This window comes from Columba livia, chromosome 1 (assembly GCF_036013475.1).
Source record: "Columba livia isolate bColLiv1 breed racing homer chromosome 1, bColLiv1.pat.W.v2, whole genome shotgun sequence".
In the NCBI taxonomy this organism is placed as follows: domain Eukaryota; kingdom Metazoa; phylum Chordata; class Aves; order Columbiformes; family Columbidae; genus Columba; species Columba livia.
Window position 1 is genome coordinate 207,065,175 of NC_088602.1, and position 12,420 is coordinate 207,077,594.

General features: G+C 47.8%; 1 protein-coding gene across 1 annotated transcript in view; it reads right to left on the bottom strand.

Moving 5' to 3' along the window:
* TAF3 (TATA-box binding protein associated factor 3) overlaps positions 1–7,840 on the bottom strand; it is a 129,465-nt gene extending 121,625 nt beyond the window's left edge. The window contains exon 1 of the mRNA XM_065049287.1: positions 7,549–7,840. Within this exon, the coding sequence (XP_064905359.1) occupies positions 7,549–7,714 (166 nt within the window). The 5' untranslated portion in view covers positions 7,715–7,840. The remainder of the gene's footprint in view (positions 1–7,548) is intronic.
* Positions 7,841–12,420: the final 4,580 nt, after the last annotated feature.

Here is a 12,420-nt window from a genome sequence, read left to right on the forward strand (position 1 = left end):
TTTCTCGATAACATCACAAATGTCAAGCAAAACCTCAAGTTGTTTTTCTTTATGGGTAGCCAGCAAGAAGTCAATAAGCTTAAGAACATCAACATTTAGGGTTATCAGGATATAAAGAGATACACTTCTTATAACAAATGTTACAGGCCCGGGATAGATACTTGTTACAACAGTTATTCAGCATCAGTACAGGGAATCAGCTCATCTAAACTGATCATCAAAATGTAACACTTTGATAGAGTTTATTATTATATAATGATAAGAGTGAAAAAAAAAAAAAACAACAAAAAAAAAGAAAAATGAAAAAATGTAGAAAAAATGTACATGGTAAATTTTACATTTAATTAGAAGGAGATAAAAATGTGGTTGATGCCAGCTCAATTCTCTCCACTGTGCTAATTCCCAGTGAAAATATCGGTCTGTCATTCACATTCTCCAAAGAGATTTGCTATAATGAAGTTAAGTTTTCCTTTACAGGAAATCATGCAGCGACATTGGGGCAGGTTTTGAGCAAGCTCTATCATGGCAAAACGTTTTGAGAAATGTGTCATTTTTCCTTCCAGATACAATGTTGTGCTCACCAGATCAGGAACTGCTTTTTTAATACAAATGCAGTTGCATTATTAATATCAATTTTAATATATTAGTTAAAATTACAGTATGTATGTATCACAGTATGTTTGGGATTGGAAGGGACCTCAAAAGATCATCTAGTCCAATCCCCCTGCTGGAGCAGGAATGCCTAGGTGAGGTCGCACAGGAACATGTCCAGGCAGGTTTGAATGTCTCCAGAGAAGGAGACTCCACAACCCCCCTGGGCAGCCTGTTCCAGGCTCTGTTACCCTTACTGAGAAGAAGTTTTTTCTCAAATTTAAGCGGAACCTCTTGTGTTCCAGCTTGATCCCATTACCCCTTGTCCTATCATTGTTGGCCACCGAGAAGAGCCTGGCTCCATCCTCATGGCACTCACCCTTTATATATTTATAAACATTAATGAGGTCCCCCCTTAGTCTCCTCTTCTCCAAACTAAAGAGCCCCAGCTCCCTCAGCCTTTCTTCATAAGGGAGGTGCTCCACTCCCTTAATCATCTTGGTTGCCCTACGCTGGACCCTCTCCAGCAGTTCCCTGTCCTTCTTGAACTGAAGGGCCCAGAACTGGACACAATATTCCAATATTATTTATATTTATACACATATATATAATTACTTTTAGGCAGTCCTGCGAGGAGCAAGGAGTTGGACTCAATGATTCTTACAGGTCCCTTCCAACTTGAGATATTCTATGATGCTATGTTTACATAAAAATAATCTTCAAAAAAATAGTCGCACAATATAAAACTAAAGAGCAACTTTTAAAGCTTATTTCCTCACTGTAAGCAGGAAAAAATAAACAAAAATCACAGCATATCCAAGCACATGCTCACCACTGAAAATACAAGGAAAGGACACTGAAAAACCCACTTCTAGATTCAACACTCCTCAAATTCAATTATCTAGCTTATTACACTTCTAGTTTTAGCAAGGGATAACCTAAATTTATCCTGTTGATAAAAGCTGCAGTAAAATTAGTTCCATTATGTTGCACTGCTTAACACTAATGCTGAAATATGCCTGGGCGATCTCAGTGATTAAAGTTAAGTAGCTTCTACCAGGTTGTGTTTTTAAATCAATGTAAAAGAAAAAAAAATGAGGGGTACAAACCACAAGTCCCTTCAATCAATAATACCACCCACAAAAACATGCTGGAAACTGAACTCTAACTGGATGTACAGAGTTAAGAGGTGAAACATGGTGTATTTTGCATGTTTGTACCCAACCATCCCACTGCCAAGCTGCATTAAATTCACAATAAATTAAGCAGATACCAGTCTGTCTTCACTGGACAGTTTCCCAACATCAAACATATATATATAATATATATACAAGCAAATCCAGAGCAGTTAACCCAAAGCACCAGCTGTGCTGTTGCCTCTATCAAACCACGTGAAATGTGAACACAACTGGCATGTAACAGAGAACTTTTCCCTTTTCACCTTTGCTTGAAACAAACAACCAACAAAAACGCAGTACTCTGCTCTAAGAAACCACACAATCTCAGTTTGTTTTGTAGTTCAATACCTTAATTACATACTCCAACACTGGCTTTCAACTATTTTATTTAATTTTAGGATAAAAATGTGTGAAGTGTACAGCATATTGAATAGGCTTCGTCTTACAAGCTCTCCACAAATTCAAACAGCATAATGTGGTGTCCTTTAACAGGAAAAGCCTTATTTTTTCCTAAGCTCACTCTCTCCTCCACCCCCAACACAGTATTCAGAAGAATTTCACGGCATCAACCACATCTCAAGCCCGCTTTGCAAATCCTTTTGCCTCCTCTTTGCAGACACAGAAGCTTCCATCAACTGCAGCTACTGCAAATGCAAAGAAACAACAGCAGAAAAGTAATGAAAATCCTGAATGTAGCTCTCCTAATGGGATGTAACAGCTGGAACAAAGATCTAACACAGCTGGGAAAACCATCATTTTCTTTTGCAACTGAGAAAATACACGAATGGCAATGACATGCTTTTCAGAGCAATATCACACTGTCTCAATTACGTCAGAGTAAATCCATTCGGTTTCGAATACAAAGATTATGTTCCTCCAGCTGACAACCCTGCTAACTCAAACCCCACTGGTTTGACTCCGAGATAACACACTGACAATAAAGATGCTACAATCGGAATTTAATTAATTCTACTTATGCAAAACCATGGCAAAATTCAACTCATTCATCCAGAGCTGGGTTTGTACAGTAACTTATTTTAGGAGCAAAAGGCAACAATTCTGAAAAAGCAGGGAGATGTCAGCTGAGCATTAAGATGTCTTTTTTACAAACCTTTTAAGGAAAGACATACAGGAATCATTTTAAGAGAGGTAGCACAAAACATACCGTATCAGTGGCATAAAACCAGCATACTGCCCTTCTCTACCACAACAAGAAAGAAAAAGAAGAAAACAACTCTGATGCTTCCTTTACTATTCACAGAGGGGAAAAATAAATCCTTTCAGCACTTTAACTAAGCACACCCAAAGCAACAGAGGGATACCTCGGCTCTACCCACTTCCAATTCCTCAAGCACCAAAAGGAAAAAGTTGTATTTTTACCATCTCTGTGTCTTTTCCTCCCATTCTTAGAAACCCTGCAGTACCTGTGGCAGGGGCAGCTGAGCTTGGGGGCCAGTGCTGCCCAGCAACTCATCTCTTGCATAAGCAGTGATCCAGCAACAAAAGCATCTTCCCCAATATTTGTACCAACTGCATCAAAGCACAGCTCTGACCAAGCTCCCTTTTCACCCCATGCCTCAGTGCTCCCAAATTCTATGTTATCCCCTTCAATCACTTTACAGATAACTTCTGTTTGGATTAAGATACAGACTTGCGAGACGCAGCAGTTGCATTCATGCTGCTGGGAGATACAGGTTAATATTAAACAGTCCCATTTCCAAACTAATTATGCAAAGCTTCACATCTAACTAGTGCTCGAATTTGGAGAAAGCTTGTACAAGGATACCTATTCAACCTAGAACTGAAAGAGTTTGCAGCAATGTCACCAAGTTTCTCCTAAGCTCAGTTACACTGGCAGTGCCAGACTCAATCTCAATTACTCCTGAAATGATGAAGCAGAGGCAGGGCCACATATCAGATACGCTCAGCTCATCACTTCATCAGGAATCACTGCAGCACCGAGAACTTCTGCTCCAGAGAAGGGACATGACCACAAGCAGCAGAACCTTCAGGCCACAGCTGCTCATCTCCCAACCAAGCCGATCACGCTGCACCTGCCAGCTCCTGGGTCTTTGCTCCACACCCTCTCCAAACTCACTCTTGCAGAGGAAGGTGACACCTCCAGCCTTCACAGTTCCTCTGATCTTGAGGCTGCATCCACCACCAATTGACAGCAACATGTCTCTGACATTCGTCTCACCTGTGGCTGTGCCACCCTCATTAGCGGAGCTCACACAACTTGGAGAGAAGTACTGGCACACTTTTCCTTTATGTATTTCAGGGCTGCCATCCCTGTTACCTCTCCCATAACCTCCTGCAGTCCCCAGCACATTCTCTGAACTGGTGGTGGGTACGGTAGCCCCAAATCCACCACCAGTGAGTCACCTTCTCCTCAGCCAGCACTTCAGGCAAGCAATCACATTACCCATTCCAACTCCAACCTCTGTTTCCTCTAAACACCTTCCCCATTGCCAGACCCAACCGCAGCACCTCCAACCTCTGCCCCAGGGGCTCTCCAGGGCTTCCCCCTCCACCAGTACACACAGACAGGTGCAGCAGCAGCAACTCACAACCCCACAGCTCCCCAAAGGAAGGGGGAAATGTCCCGTTCAGCGCAAGAGGCACAAGCAGCCCTGTTTCTCCATGCACACACAGCCTACACACACTCCTTCAGGGCACCCACGTTCCCCCTAGCCTCTCCACTCTGCGTCCCCTCCTTTTGTCTCCCTCCCTATACTTACAGACCCAGCAGCAGCATCTCTGCACACACATCGCTGTTGTCCTCCCCATCCATGACACACACATAAGGCAGCAAAGGCCTCTGCACACACAGACTCGTGACCCTCCAACCACACCAACAGCCTGAGCCTGGCTCCACATCCCTTGCAACACTCCCTGTGTTGAGACCCCACAGCACCCTGACAGCCTCCCTCTCCCTGCATGCCACCACCTTCCCACTCCCTCCCTGACCCACCAGGACACTGCACCCCCTTCCTGACACTCACACAGCCAACAGACCCCTACCACCCCCTCTTTTCCCCCAGTCAGCATTACTGACTCACCAAGCAATGGGACATCCCATCCTCCAACACCCCACATTCAGCAGGTACCAGCAGGTTGTCCACCCACTCAGTACCTCCTCCGCAGGGATGGAGACAACCCCAAGGGACACACAACTTCATCCTCTGTCACACTCCCAGACCCAGCAGTGATAGTTGTTGCACCTTTGCCATCCTGTCCACACAAACACACTCCATACTCCTATGTGATCCAGCCAGCAGCCGTCACACTGACTCCCATATATCTCTTCTTTCTCTTCTCCCACTTGGTGTAAACTCACCCTTTCCATGTTTCCAGCCCAGCACAGTCCCACCCCAAACCCAGCAAGGCCCAGGGCATCCTGACCCCCACCATCACTCCCAGCTCCTTCTGCATGTGCCACTTTGGCCGCAGCACTGGCTAACTCCATTCCCCAAATCATACAGCCAAATTTCTTCCACTGCATCCACAAGGACACTCACACCACATGCACTAAAATTATTCCCAGCCACATCCCTCCCATACTCATACTCTACATATCCCACATGCAGCCCCGTTAACCTCCCACATCCTGTGAACTACAGCTCCATCTCTGCCCTCAAAAAACAGTCTAGTGCAGGGGTGTCAAACCCATTTTCACTGGGGGCCATATTAACCTTGCAGTTGCCTTCAAAAGGCTGAATGTAATTTTAGAACTGTATAAATGTAAATGCTCCTGATGATGGACAACAGAACCTGAGCGAACGGCGGGAAGATGTGCCAGGGGAGTTTCAAGTTGGACATTAGGAAAAGGTTCTTCACCCAGAGGGTGCTGGACACTGGAACAGGCTCCCCAGGGAGGTGTCACGGCCCCAAGCCTGACAGTGTTCAAGAAGAGACTGGACAACACCCTCAGACACACGGTGTGAACTGTGGGGTTGTTCTGTGCAGGGACAGGAGTTGGACTGGATGATCCTTGCGGGTCCCTTCCAATGCAGGACATTCTGTGATTCCATAATCCCTGACCCCACACAGCAGGGCACATGCGCATCCCCCCCAAGCATGATGGCTCCACACCTCCCCTTGCACACATGCACCTCCAGCCCCACAAACTGCTGCCCCCTTACACATATATACCCAAGCCAGAACACTCCAGCCCCAGCAACAGTGTTTACAGCCACATCTCTCTGTCCGCATGCAGGTGACTCCACTCCTTGCAGGCCCACCTCTTGGACCCCAGGCACTGCACATCTCTCTCTTCACCTTACACACTTCTCACCTTCCCTGCTCCATACACCCAGCCCAAATCTTGCACCTCACTGCTTCAGCACTTCCCCTTGTTCCCACATCCCAGACCCTACACACACATCCTCACCTGCAACGGACTCCCACAGCCTCCTCAGCATTCCCACCAAGGCACACCCACTAACCCAGAGATGAGCCAGGACAACACAGCAACAGCAGCTTCACACCCTCTCATGCACATATGCCACCCAGAAAGAGGCCTGGCTGCCACTTGTCCCTCCCAGATACAGAAGAACACAACAGCCCCAGCAGCAGGGCCAACAGTCCCATCTCGTCCTCCTGTAGACACTCACCTCAACACCCTGCATGCTGTGGCCAGAGAAAAGGAGGCAGCAGCCTCATCTCCCCATACTTCAGACCCATTGCCTCAGAGCTCAGTTTCTCCCAAGTCCACAGCCCCAACTCCTCACCTGTACCACCACGTCAGACCCACTGCCCCACAGCTGACCTCTTGCACACTCCAGGGCCCCTGCACATTAGTACTGCCCCATACCTTCCCTCCTTATCCTCCCAGCCTCCTATGCTGCTCCACAACCCAGCTCCCCTTCATCTTCCCCAGCTGGAGTACCCCACAGCTCCCATCACTGCCCCACAGCCTGACCTCCCCCTTGCTCTCTCTGGAGCACAAGTCTTATGAGAAGCGGTTGAGGGAACTGGGGCTGATCAGCCTGGAGAACAGGAGGCTGAGGGGAGACCTTCTCGCTGTCTACAGCCACCTGAAAGGAGGCTGTAGCATGGAGGGGGCTGGTCTCTTCTCCCAAGTAACAAGTGATAGGATGAGAGAAAATGGCCTCAAGTTCTGCCAGTGGAGGTTTAGATTGGACATCATGAAAAAACTCTTCTTGGAAACGGTTGTCAGGCATTGGAACAGGCTGCCCAGGGCAGTGGTGGAGTCACCATCCCTGGAGGGGTTCAAAGGCGCTTAGATGAGGTTCTTAGGGACATGGTTTATTGCTAGAGTTAGGGTACGGTTGGACTTGATGATCCTGAGGGTCTCTTCCACCTGAAGCGATTCCATGAATTCTATGATTCTATGTCCTCACCTCCTCGCCGCAAAGCCCCTGCCCTGCAGAACTGCCAGCTCCCCACGGCACCACAACACTGCCCCACGGCCTGTTCTCCCCCATCTCACACCTGCTGACCCCCAGACCCTAGCGCTGACCCAAACCCAGCCTCCCCATGTCCCCCTACATTGCTCCATAACCCACCAGTCCATGCCCTCCTACTGTCCCACAGCCCACATCTCCATGACCTGCAAAGCATCCCCCCCATCGCTGCCCTGCAGCCTCCCATCCCACAGCCTCCCGAACGGCCCAGGCTGGCAGGGACTCATGGAGGTCACTTGGTCCAGACCCCCCACTCCAGCAGGGCCACCACAGCCGGGTCCAGGACCGTGTCCAGACAGCAACCGCAGTGCCCTCCGCCCTCTCCCGCCGCAGCCCCGGCCCGCACTCACAGAGCTCGCAGTAGCGGTGGCAGCCCCGGCCCAGCCCCTGCAGGTACCGCTGCAGCACGTCGGTGAGGAGGTCGCAGGCCGAGACCTGCACCGAGTCCCAACCCAGCGCCTGGCAAATCTGCGCCACCGACACCCGCAGCAGCCACCGCGAGTAGGTCTCGCACATGCCGGCTCAGGCCGCGGTGCCGCCCGAGCCCGCCGCCCGCCCTGGGCCGGGAGGGCCGGGGGCGCCTCACGCACAGCCCGCCGCCGCCGCCATCTTGGCGCCGCGCCTCCCCGCCGCCCGCGCCAGGCCGCGCCGCACCAGCACCGAGCGCATCGAGCGGCGCGATCGACCCGCTCGGCCGGCGGCAGGGCGGGAGCGCGGGGTCTCCCTGGGAAACGCCGGAATCACAGAATCGCAGAATTATAGAATCGTAGTGTGAGGAACGTTTAACGGAGAATTGTTGTTTTTACATAACTGAGGACCTGGCTCCTGGCCCCAGCACGGGGGGAGGACCGAGCGACATCGGGCTATGAATCCTTAATATAAAACAGTCTCTTCCCGGAATATATACAGATACTTGCATACATACTGATACCTGTATTTACGAGTTAATTTAGGGGGAAAGACCGAGAGACATCAGACTGAATCCTTGATATAAAACACAGTCTTTTCCCAGAATATATACTGATTACCTGTACTTACAAGTTAATTCAGGGGGAAGGACCGAGGGACATTGGACTGTAAATCCTTAATGTAACACGGTCTCTTCCTGGAATATATACTGATACCTGTATGCATACTGATACCTGCATTTACAAGTTAATTTAGGGGGAAGTGTCACCAAAGAACAAGGAATTAACATCTTAAATAGATTGGTAAGGGGAAGGGTACTGTATGTGTTGGGGTAATCTGTAAACCCTGAAGTACCAACCAACAGAGAACAGGGTAGGGAAATTGCGGCCGGGATTTTGGAGGGATATAAGCAAGGGCTTTTTGCCCTATTGTGTGTGCCTACCTTTAGGCAGAACACCCGCTCTTGCAAAATCATTATTAAAATGTGCTTTGCTGATAGATGCTGCCTGGGCCTATTATATTTGCAAAATAATTGTTTCCTACAATAGAATGTCCTGAGTTGGAAGGGACACACAAGGATCACCGAGTCCAACTCCTGTCCCTGCACAGGACAACCCCACAGTTCACACTGTGTATCTGAGGATGTTGTCCAGTCTCTTCTTGAACACTGTCAGGTTGGGGCTGTGACACCTCCCTGGGGAGCCTGTTCAGTATCCAGCACCTCTGGGTGAAGAACCTTTTCCTCATGTCCAACCTGAACCTTCCCTGGCACATCTTCCTGCAGTTCCCTGGGTTCTGTCACTGGTCACCACAGAGAAGAGCTCAGCCCTGTCCCTCCTGCTCCCCTTGTGAGGAAGATGGAGCTGCCATGAGATCTTAGAATTGGGGGTCTTAGAAGTGGGGCTTCCTGCATCAGTGTGAGGGAAAGTTGGTCTGCAGCAGCATTTCATAAAATCATTGAATCATTTCAGTTGGAAAACACTCTCAGGACCACCAAGTCCAACCAAAACCTAACTCTGGCACTAAACCATGTCCCTAAGAACCTCGTCTTTTAAACCCCTCCAGGGATGGTGACTCCACCACTGCCCTGGGCAGCCTGTTCCAATGCCTGACAACATTTTCTGTGTAGAATTTTTTACTAATATCCAATCTGAACCTCCCCTGGTGCAACTTGAGGACATTTAGGAGCACTGGAGGGCTCTGGGACAGGTGTCCACAGGGACAAGGCACCGACACCTCCTCTCCTCTGTGGCTCAAAATGGCTGAGGCCCCTGAGGCACCAGAGCAGAACCCAAGGGCGTCATTTAAACAAGCAGCAATTCCACCTGTTACCAGAAAGATGGAAATCTTTGATCAGAACGGTTTATCCGAAGCCCTGCTTTATTGTTTTTCTCTTCTTTTTTTTTTTTTTTTTTAATTTCCAGCTGGGTGGAGGAGGCAGAAATTGGTGAAGGGTTTGGAGAGGAAGCCACATGAGCAGTGGCTAAAGTTATTCCATTTCTTCAGCCTGGAGGAGTCTGAGGGGGAACTCATGGAGGCTACAGCATCCTCACAAGGGGAGGAGGAGAGGAAGGTGCTGAGCTCTTCTCTCTGGTGACCAAGGATAGAAACCAAGGGAATGGCAGGAAGATGTGCCAGGCGAGGTTTAGGTTGGACATTAGGAAAAGGTTCTTCACCCAGAGGGTGCTGGACACTGGAACAGGCTCCCCAGGGAGGTGTCACGGCCCCAAGCCTGACAGTGTTCAATAAATAATTGGACAACGTCCTCAGACACATGGTGTGAACTGTGGGGTTGTCCTGTGCAGGGACAGGAGTTGGACTGGATGATCCTTGTGTGTCCCTTCCAACTCAGGACATTCCATGATTCCATGTCAGCCCTCAGTTTCACTGGGTGTTTCCTCCACTGTGGGACCTGATGCACCCTCATACCCACAGTCATCGAATATGTGCCATCAAGACCTTGCCATTAAATCTTCCCTTTGGGGTGAAGCCTTTTAATCACTCTCCATGCTAATCCTGTCAGTTGGTCGCTTTTCACTCGGAGATTGTGATTTTGGGCTGTTAGGCCACACCGTGTCACTCCACAGCTGTACGGCCTCGCCACACGTTGCCATATGTAGCACATGTATGACCAACACGGCATCAGCAGCCTCCAGCGCTCACATGGATTAGGCCTGTGCTGTATAGAACACGAACCTAAGAAATGGGAGAGGAGATTTTAGTGTAACAGAGTAAATCCTTTGACAGCAAAGCCACCTGAGGACACAGGAAGGATCCTGATTTAAGACACTTTAAAACAAAATTGACTTTAATGCCAGAAGACTTGGAGGGGATATTTCTCCTTTGCAGGAAAAAAAAAACCCAAAAAACTGGTTTGTTACATTTCTTCCCTTTCTAATTTCCATAATTCTTCCAGTATCAGAGCTAAGAAAGAGGAAAATTGTTGTGAATCTCTTCTGGAGCTGCAACTTTTTGCATATGTTTGAACCACAAAACCAAACAAAAGCAAACCAAAACAAGGCATTTTTATGAGCCAAATTGAAAGGGAGTTTGAGGGATCTTTTGGGGAAGCAGAATCTTGCAAGGTCACCTTTATGCAGGCAGGTATATAACCACATATAAGGCCAGGATTGCCTAGATAGTAGAAACACTAACTTTGGGAACAGATGTAACAAAAGTGGCAATGATGAGGAAAAAGTGTTTATGAGCAAGTTGTTTATTTGGAAAAACAAACTGAGCAGAGAAAGGATGAAAGCATGGTGGGAAAAAGGATCTAGAAACAAAAACAGCAGTTACTAGTGGTGTGGGAGGTCAAATGAGGAGCAGCAGAGCTGTTACTCTATTGTGGATGCGTATAAACTAATAACACAAGTGCTAAACTGTGACTAATTGTAACTAATAAGAGCATGAAGGACAGACTTGTATATAGTGGTGCATTATTAGAAGTTAATTACTTCATGAATGAGCTCTTTGATTTGACAATTAGTAGTGTGTTGATTAGTCAATAAAACAGGCTGGTCTCTTTTATCAGTCTTGGGTCTGAAATCTGCGACCTGAGTGGAGCTGGACCCAGGACAAAGTCTTGCAGCTCATGGGTTTTCGGGACAGGACAATCTTTGCTCACTCCCTGTGGTGTGTTGAGAAGCTTCGAGCGGTTTTGAACTGGCATCACATTTCTCATGTTGAAAGTATACTTTTTTGAGTCATCTGGAAAGCTGCAAAAGGAGGGAACATCAGCTGAGGTGGGGACAGCAAGGGATGCACCTCAAATCCTTGAGGTCAGCTCTGGGCCCCTCAAAAGGAAAACTTGAGGTGCTGGAGTGAATTGAGAGAAGGGAACGGAGCTGGGGAAGGGGCTGGAGCACAAGTGTGATGGGAGCAGCTGAGGGACCTGGGGGGTTCAGCTGGAGAACAGGAGCTGAGGGGAGACCTTCTGATCTCTGAACTGCCTGAAAGGAGCTTGGAGCCAGGGGGGGCTGGTCTCTTCTCCCAAGTAACAAGTGATAGGAGGAAACTGCCACAAATTGCACCAGGGAAGGTTTAGATTGAATATTAGGAAAAATTTCTTCCCAGAAAGGGCTGTCGGGCATTGGAACAGGCTGCCCAGGGCAGTGGTGGAGTCACCATCCCTGGAGGGGTTTAAAAGATGCGCAGATGAGGTTCTTAGGGTCATGGTTTAGAGGTGGACTTGGCAGCATTAACTGTTGGACTCGCTGACCTTAACGGTCTTTTCCAACCAAACTGATTGAATGACTCTGTGATTCTAAATTCTTCATTAATGGGGATATAATTTCACATGGAAGAGAACAGAGAAGATGGATAAATTTACGGAGGCAAAAGGGAACATAAATAATCACAATTATTTCATAAAATGGAAGTTGTTTAAACAACTGGGCTAGCTCTCTACTTCCAATTACAATCTACTGCCTCTTTAGGCTTGCGCTGTCATAGCAGTTTCTCATATTTATGTAGAGAAGGAAACGAGACAAAACTTGAAATTAAAGGGGTTCTACATAAAATTATACTTAAAGAATTCCAGGCTCTAGATGATGAGAACTGGGAATTGCATAGATCAGGGACTCCTACATTCACACAACATCCAGTGGCTGTTTTTTCTGTTCACATTTTAGCACTCCCTGAATTCACCCATTCTGACCAGCTTCCTGCTACATGAACAACGGCAGCATTAGAACAGTAGATCCTTAAAAGTAGTAAAGAAGTGCTTCCTAAATATGTAACAAATCCAGCTGACTTAGGTCCAGCTCAACCCAACAGGGTGGTGCTTAAGCAACTAGGAATACTAGTAATGTGAT